The sequence below is a fragment of the Malaclemys terrapin genome, chromosome 9 (genome assembly GCF_027887155.1).
Source record: "Malaclemys terrapin pileata isolate rMalTer1 chromosome 9, rMalTer1.hap1, whole genome shotgun sequence".
Lineage (NCBI taxonomy): Eukaryota > Metazoa > Chordata > Testudines > Emydidae > Malaclemys > Malaclemys terrapin.
The window spans coordinates 11,377,273-11,386,283 of record NC_071513.1 but is presented as its reverse complement, the minus strand read 5'-3'; the positions used below and the strand labels follow the sequence as shown (position 1 = coordinate 11,386,283).

The window sequence follows — 9,011 nt, the reverse complement described above, 5'->3', positions numbered from 1 at the left end:
CTCCTTCCTCCTCGATCCCAACCAGACATCAGTCTAAGGGAATAGTAAGAACCAAATCTCCAAAGGTTCATCTTTGTTCCCAACCTCAGTTGTGCTACATACAGCACCACCATGGTCCATTTATCCTGCTTCAATCCTCTCGCAGCTTCTCCCTGGAACAGCAGAACACACCACGATAGTGTTTACTGACAGACACAGGAGTGGATTTGAACCCCAGCACTTGGCAATATTCCCTTTTTGTATGCACCATTCAAGCCCAATTTGGCCTTCGCTAATGCTGGCCCCTGAAGTCAGGCCGGTGCTACCATTAAGGCAAACTAGGCGGTTGCCTAGGGCGCCAAGATTTGGGGGCACCAAAAAGCAGTGCCCCCAATTTTTTTTACAGCGTTCCTGGGCTGGGCTGCCGGCAGTGCGCTAACACGTGTGGCAGCCGCTCCATTTCTCCCGCCTCCGAGGCTTGCGGCGCCAATCAGCTGTTTGGCGCAGCAATCCTGGGAGGGGAGGAGAATTAGAGCGGGGGCGGCATGCTCAGGGAGGAGGCGGAGCAGAGGTGAGCTGGGGTGGGGAGCTGCCGCACAGCTCCCCGGGGGGGAGAGCTGCCGCGTGGGGGGGCACCTCAGGGTGGAGGGGGGGGGGGCTGGGAGCTGCCGCAGGGCTGGGGGTGGGGTAGCGCAAGGTGGAAGTTTCACCTAGGGCACGAAACTTCCTTGCACCGGCCCTGCCTGAAGTGTCAATAGAGGCGAAGAGGCATCCAGTAACCTAAAACTGAGAATACTGATTTTATGTATGTAAACAAGTACTAGATCATTCAGAGATAATGAGGGCTAAACAGGGTGCCAATTGCTCTGTGGGATTTTAAGAGTGTATATACTTCAGAGGCTTGACTCACCCCTTAGAGATGTATCACTGTGGATTTTATAGGAAAAGCTACGCTGCTTGTTTCTAGGTGACCCTATGCATCCAATGCTAGAGCATACAAATGCCTGCTGAAATCATGCACAAAGAGGTAGACCTGTGAACTTTTTTGCTTACAGATTTACACTGAAAGTTTTAAAAATATAAAATCAGAGCTGGTTTTCCGCTTTGTGCAGGACTTACATGTAATATGAGATCAATGGCTTTGCTGCATTAGTACTTTGCATAATCCTCAGAAATTAATTGAATATATACCATAAAATGCTGTCCAAAAGTGTTTAAGGCAACATGCACAGAGCAGTAAGAGAGGCATATTCCAGTTCTCACCCTCATGCACCCACTTGTCAGTTTTCCCCACAATCACCCAAAGACCTTCTTCCATAGGGCTTCGTATGCAGGAAGCAGCCTCCCTGAACTAAACTGCACATGTCCACATTGAAGGTCCTCAGAAAAGATCCTTTGTGACATACAGCTTGCCTCGGTCTTTGGACAGCAGTATGGGAGTCAGCAACATCCCTTCCGGAAGGCTTTGAAAGTACTCTGCCTTAAACCACAAATATAACAAGATGAGTTTACTTAAGGACAGCTGCCAAGCTATTCAGGCTAAAAGCTATCAAAATGCCAATAACCCCAAACACTGACAATTTGTGTCACGATAACAATTAGCTTGGATGTTACTCTGACATGAACATTGGACTCCGTAATACAAATTCAGCCTACCACAATCTAAAATGCAACTTCATGCCACTGAAGCACAAGAAGGCTCCCAGTAGAGTATCTAGTGCAGTATATACTTTCTAAGAACATAAAAATGGCCTTACTAGGTCAGACCAAAGGTCCATCTAGCCCGGTATTTGGTTTTCCAACAGTGGCCAATGCTTCAGAGGGAATGAACGGAACAGGTAATCATCAAGTGATCCATCCCATCACCCATTCCCAGCTTCTAGCAAACAGGCTAGGGACACCATTCCTGTCTATTCTGACTAATAGCCATCGATGGACCTATCCTCCATGAACTTATCTAGCTCTTTTTTGAATCCTGTTGTAGTCAAACAGGTCCAGGTACCTGACTTGTTAGCACAGCTCTTGTACACACATGATGCACAAACTAGTATCCATCCGCAGATTAAGCCCTTATTGGTGTATTGCTGCATCTCCGTTTGTGCCGAGCACTGACCTTTAAAACCAAATCAAGGCATAGGGTCCTAAGACTGTAAGCTGTTTGGGGCACGGACCATTGTTTTGTTCTGCATTTGTACAATTCCTAGCGGTATGTGATCCCAGGTTCCTAGCCCACAGTGAAATATAAACAACGGCTAAAGGGATTTCTAAGTCTGGCTATGCAGAGCAGAATGGGGCAAGTTGGGTGAGGACCCTATTTGAAAGCAGCATACTATACATTTTTAACGTGCTTTTGGCCTTGTACACATTAGCGAAAGAAGGCCATAGATCAGTTTAAACGGACCAGTGCTTAAAGTGAGTTTAACACAGAGCTCATTAAATGTTTGAGCCCCACTATGGATGTATATTCTTTAAGCTCTTTTGTAACTTCTCAGCTTCTACACCTCTTATTTTCCTTCTTTCAATATTGCTCTTTTCACTGTGACGTGTGCCTAGATGGGTGTTCAGCTTCTTTGCTTTGCTCTGGCCGGTTGTTGTTTCCACTGTCCCCATACTCAAAACACTGGTCTTACTTTCCTTAAAGAGGCCTTTTAAAAACTACGATGTTCTGCTTATGAGGAAATAAAAATCACGTTTTCACTATGAATAGCTGAAACATATTTAAACTACGGTCCTCTAGAACTTTTCAGTACCTCTACTTTTTTGTGACTAGCCATGTATGGTAAGCATTAGAATTCCAAGGAAATGTAATTTTAGGCTCTAGTAACCCCTGACATTTAGTACAAATAAACACCTGGATATAACATGGTACACATAATCAATGAAGCACAGCAGAGCCCTCATTGTCAGCCCCTTATAAATGGAGTAAAGTTAATTCTGTATGTTGCTGTAGCTAATCTGTTCATTAGAAGTCATATTACTACATGAGCAGCATTAAAGTGACGATGATCGAGAAATAATTCAGCTAAAGTATTTACGTTTACTAAGCCTCGGTACTAGAACTCAGTGAATGATAATTCTTTATTAAAGGGCTCTTCTATAACATGGGGGTACATATATCGGGGAACAGGGATCTCTCAGAATGGCATCTTACAAAATAAATCTGCATTTCAAACTACAGTACTCTTCTCTAGTGTGCCTGCACCAATCTAACACTGGAGTTCCAGATTGGAAAAGTTAATGGTTCAGACATGAGATTTAAAGATTGAGCTGTGCTAAACTGAAGCTAATATGCAGTATGCTTCACTTTTAGTGCTTGCTGCTGAACATTAGTACAGGGGGATGGGTGGGTCACAATCTATCTTAATACACTTCAGTACCTATTGTGCACATAAGCCTGAGTAGTTTTACCATAGTCGTGGTCATGTTCTGCAGACCAAAAGTCCGGGTACAAACAATCCAATTCCCATATCAACCACCAATCCCTTTGGAACTATATGAACATGATACAAGTGAAACAGGAAAAGCAAAACAGTATAGGAAATGCTACACATTACTGTGATCTTAGGAAAAGTGCTGCTCCACACAGCTAAAAAAAAATAGTTAATACAAAAGCAGAATGAAACTGAGGATAACGATGTTAGACAAATTTCATCCTAATGTGACTTTGGGTAGAGCCACTTTCTTTCCAAGAGAATAGAAGATTAGAACAAATTCATTTCATGATTCAACAACAAAATATGCAAAGTGAGGATGTGTCATGGAAGAGGTAGTGATGATAAAACGTGGTCACCATTATGTTTTGTTTAATAGCGGACAAAAATTTTAAGAGTATCGCTTTGGCTAGCTTTCTCCCCTTAAACCTCACTTGTTCCTCCAGCACATCTCCCAAACACACTCTTCAATGTTTTTTGTCCATGATTGCACCATAAGAAATATCCAACACACTAAATTAGTGGTGGCAGATGGATGAAAGCGAGAATTGTTTAAGAGCAACTGCAACTTAGTACGATCACCAGAAAGAAAAATAGGCAGTTCTCCTTTACATCAAAGCTTCCAGGTGGTAAGAACGGAAATATGAGCAGGTCAGGACTACAGAAATCTTCTAGAGATATTGAAAGTATCAGTTGGGAGAAAAGTCAGTAAAACATGCAACAAGCCAAAATTAAAATGATAATCTAAAAATGGTTTACTATGAAATAGAAAACACCAACTGAATTTTCTGTCTACCTTGCTACACTGCTATGACATTATTCCCAGACATGCCATTTTGGAGATTTATTGCATTTCTTGGGAGGTTACTCATATCCATTTGGTCTTAAACCTTAAGTACACCACCCCAGCTGCAGTATAATCCCTCAAATGCATTTGCCATAGTTTATTGAAGCAGTAAGACACCACATTACATGGTTCCTTGTAGTTTATGAAATAACTTTTCCTAGAAATGATGGTAAGAGTCAGAAAACAATGTTTTGATGCAAGCTACTGATTTTCAGTGAGCTTGAGATGTGTTTGATAGTGAAATTTTAAGAGAGCATCCTCTATTCTGTTGTTCTGATAGCTCGGTTCCCATAAAACATTAACAAGCCCCTCTCCAATATGCAAGATCTTTAGCTCTCAAGAGCTGCCTTTTAGGATTATGTAAGAAACATTCTCTCCCTGTTCTTCCACTAAAAATGTAAACTGTACACTCATGCTACCATGGCTGGAGTAGCACAAAGGGAGGCTCAATTTGATTCCATGTTTTTAAAACTGAGCAAGTGGGAATCAAATCTATTCTGTTTTAGTCCTACTAGAATGTTACTTTTTAACTGGTAACTTAACGCCAGTAATACATAATTTTGCTTCATAACTGACCCGTATTTGTGTCTCAATTTCTTTACATCTTGTTTATAGCAGGTCAGAACTGTAAAAAAACCCATACTTATTGTATACATACAAAATCCACATTCCTTCTAGTCACTCCACTGCAATTTCAGGTGAAGGCCCCTCCAACATTGCCAAGTTGAGGTTGATTTAAATTATAAATTGTCACCCTTCGACAAATTACTAGTATTCAGCTGAGATGAGCACGACTCTTGGACTACTCATACACAGGCATTCGGAGCCCAGAGGCATTAACTTCTACTTTGTATGTGTATACAGCACAAGAATGTTTTTCACTCCATCCACGAATATCCAGTCTTCAGTCTGTGGATATCAGATGGTGATGCTTGCTTTAATCCTGCTTGCCTTCACGCCACTGTCGAGACCCTTCATTCCAAGCTACATAGACAAAGAGAGCAAGTACCACATGAACAGTAACTACAGCGACGATGGCAGCATAAAAATAGCTGTCTCTGTTGGACATTCCCAAGGCACCTGAGAAGACAGACAAAAAGAGCACACCAATTTAAAGGAATTCTGAGTGTTTCTATTAAGGCAGAACAATAACTTGCAATTGTTTAAAGAGGCCCAATTTATTACATGTTTATTACTTCTGCATATAAAGGGTAGGACAGAAAGAGCAATAGGTCAGAATTTGCTAGTATGTTACAATTGGGATGCAAGATAAAGAAACTGCTTTTTACCTTTTTCCTTTGCGGTACCAGTTAACTTTTGGAAATATAGCATTTTAGATCTTTAAAATGTTCTACAAATATTCTTCTGCCAGCCTCCAACATCAGACCTCAACATCCCTGTCAACTGAGCATTGTTCTCTTTTTATCGATGGGGAAAACTGAGAAGCAGAGGCGAAGATATTTGCCTATGGTCAGAGTCAGTGGTACAGCCGTGATTAGAACTTGGGAGTTGCTGACTTAAATGCTCAGGCTACTAGCCAGACCATGCTTCCTCATCAGAAGTACTGTATGTATTAGATAAGTGGGAAACTATATGACTTTCCCATATAATACAAGATTTAAGATACTAGAGCTATTGCCAATACATCATTCTTTCCAGCCTAAAACAAAGTGTTACTGTTGGTAGAGCTTCTTGTAACTGACAAGAATATCTTCAGAGAAAAGTCAACATATCAAGAAAATAGGAAACTAAGACAGTTTTTTCTGAATCTTTTATTCCACTTCTAACCTCAGCTTCCAGAGGCCTTCGCAACCACAAGGACTGAAGGGAAAAATTTGATTTTTTGGAGGCCCTTAAACAGTCACATATTCCTCAGCTGCTCTTGTCTTAAGAGGGAAGTTCTATTTTTGTCTTCAGAAAGTCACTTATGCAGCATCAGGAAGTTCTGCTGGTTTGTCCATTTTTCCTGTTGCAGAATCAGAGACAGGCTCTTGGTTGGTTGTCAGCAATTTAACAGAGCCCTGGCTCCACAGCACAAGTTTCATCCTCAACCTTCAGGAAGCTGGAGAGAATGAAATTCTTCAAGCAACAGAATTCAAAATCTGAAGCTCTTACAGTGTTTGAATGAAATGTTTATAAAACATACTCAGCTATATTTAAAAAACAAAAAATAAAGAGATGGAGCTAGAGAAGGACAGAATTATACCATTCTGAATGTCACTTGTTGGCTTATGCTGTTACAAGAAAATCTTCACAGAACCATTTCCACACACATCACCACTGCAGCCTTTCAAGTATTCTCTACACAGCTGAAACTCAGATTTTATACTTGGCATAAGCCACTGAAATAAATTTGTTCTCGTTTGCACCCAAAACCTTGAATATCACAACCTTTAATGTTTCCAGCCCCATATTCCAAGAGGGTTCCCTGTCTAATCCAATGCATTCAGTTTGTAAAAAAATGGGTACTAGAGAAAGTATAAAAAACCCTACTATTTTAGGTATGAGGCTTTGTCTCTTAAACATGTTCTGTTTAGCAGGCACGGAATTACCTTCAAATACATAAGCCTTTGAAGAGAAGTACAGCCCAATAGGTAATAAGATCATCAGAGCGGTGAAGAACAGAAGCGTTCTTAGAGTTGATGTTAAGGAACCCTCATTTCTGAAATGAACAAGAACAGCTGTAACAATACAGAAAGTCACATAACATATCTGACATAGTGCATCCGCTTTCCTTCAAGGGGAGGAATACAAACGGTTGGTTTTAAAGAACTTTCTTCGCATTTGCTGTTTGGAAGATACCAGAAATTAACCTTGTACTTAAAGCTGGTATTTGAACATCTTATTGTTCAGAATTATTTCAGGGCCAAATTCTGCCATTAAACAGTTATGACAAGAAATATCTTAAGTTATTTTTTTTAAAAATACCTGCTAAAGCATTAAAGGGACCTTCATCAACTTAAAAAAACACAAACATATTCCAATCAATGTTTTTAAACTTGAAGCACTAGACCAATCAGTTCATATTGATGACTGTGTATCATTCTCCCCTTTTACAGGGGGATCCCTCCCACAAGCAGCAATGAAAAAAAAGGTTTTAAAGACAGAACAATATGATTAGGGCCATAAAATTGACAAGGAGATTTAGAGGCAGGTGTAGTACCTAAGAACAACTTTCAACACTTAATTGTCTAGAACTCAAGTTCTCTTTTATTATCCCAATATCACTGCCATTCAACTTTTTTTTTTTTTAAGTTTCCATTGATTTAAATTCCATTCAGCAAACAGGATAGAGCAAAAAATATATATATATTTACTTTAACTGCAAATTCAAGTTACAATATAAAGCGAATATTATAGCTAAACCTCTTTGATTGGGCACCCAAATTATAGACCAATGTCAGAACATCTCTGGGAACTAAGTTTGGTTGCTACTACAAAGTTAACAGAGCTTGCAAAAAAACAACAGTAGCAGGTAAAAACAAGGAAAAGCAGTCCCTTAATCAACTGCATTTGGTCTGTCAGGACAAGGTGTGTCTCTATATACACCAGCTACAACTTGTTTTTGCATTTGCTTTTGCTAGCTCTTACTTAGTTTGGTATAAGTGTTTACTCCAAAATAAAATGACCTAACCAGCCAAGCAATCCGTGGCATACTTCCAAAACCTACAAGAGTCAGTACAGGGGGACCCTTCATTTTGAAAATCTGTCAAAACCAGGTTTAAGCCAAGGATTCTTAGTACTACTACTTAGCACCTGCCCAGAACTTTTCACATGTAAACTTCCATATGTCTATAAAAGTGTCTCTTTCCATATGGAGAAATTAATGGCTGGTCTACATTTAAAAGTTGTACTCGTTGGTTAGGTGTGTGGTTTGGATGGGTTTTTTTTGCCAACATACTTATACCAGTAAAAGCCCTAGCGTAGCTGCAATTATACTGGTATAAAGGTGCCTTATACCAGCAAAGTTTATTCTGATTTGGGAACCAAAATAAGCTAAATTAGTATAAATGCAGCCAAACGAGGGGGATTTTCCCTACTTTAACTACCCCAGTATATTGAAAGTGGCAAAATATTGTAGTGTAGAGAAGCCCCAAGGCAGAGCTCAAGGTCGAACAGCAGGCACCAAACCCACCTGTGTGCCGCATGTTCCCCCTGGTCTCTCTAGACTGGAATGTTGAATAACCTTTGTCTGGGTCACGCGGAATGGGCAGGAAAGACGGACTTCCCCAACACTCACCATTCAGAGTCCACAGCTTCCCGCACAACACTGCGATCCGCCCCCCCAGGAAGCGCCTGGTACCCCGGGCCAGGCAGTCACTAGGGGCTAGAGATTTACCTTCCCTCCCTTCCAGGGCCGCGGCCCCGGGCAGCCACGAGCCATGGCAGAGGCCGGGCGCTGTCAGCCGCCCCCAGCGGGGCCGGGCAGGCCGAGGGCTGGGCAGGCCCGATAGCGAGGCCCGGGGACACCCGCGCTGCCGCCCCACGGGACCCAGAGCAGGGGGCTCCGACTCCCCCCGCAGCCGCTGGGCCAGAGGCGGACCCGCCTCCCCGCTCAGAGCGGCCCGACTCACCCAGCCCGGGGGCTTCCCCCCGCACTCCGCCCGGCCGGGGCCTGCAGCTCCCCGGCCGGGGTCTTCCCCTCCCCCCGCCCCGCACTTACTGCCCGAGCTCCGGGGGCGCCGCTTTATCGTACCGCTCCATCGCAGCGACCCGCCGCGTTCCTCCTCACGCGCCACTTCCGGTCAGCTGAC

General features: G+C 42.4%; 1 protein-coding gene across 1 annotated transcript; it reads right to left on the bottom strand.

Annotated features, from left to right (window-relative positions):
• Positions 1-3,039: 3,039 nt before the first annotated feature.
• Positions 3,040-9,011, bottom strand: VMA21 (vacuolar ATPase assembly factor VMA21). The gene is made up of 3 exons (XM_054039780.1): positions 8,921-9,011; positions 6,810-6,919; positions 3,040-5,337 (listed from the first exon to the last, which is right to left on the bottom strand). The coding sequence occupies exons 1-3, from the start codon at positions 8,959-8,961 to the stop codon at positions 5,195-5,197; spliced, it is 294 nt and encodes a 97-aa protein (XP_053895755.1). The 5' UTR covers positions 8,962-9,011; the 3' UTR covers positions 3,040-5,194.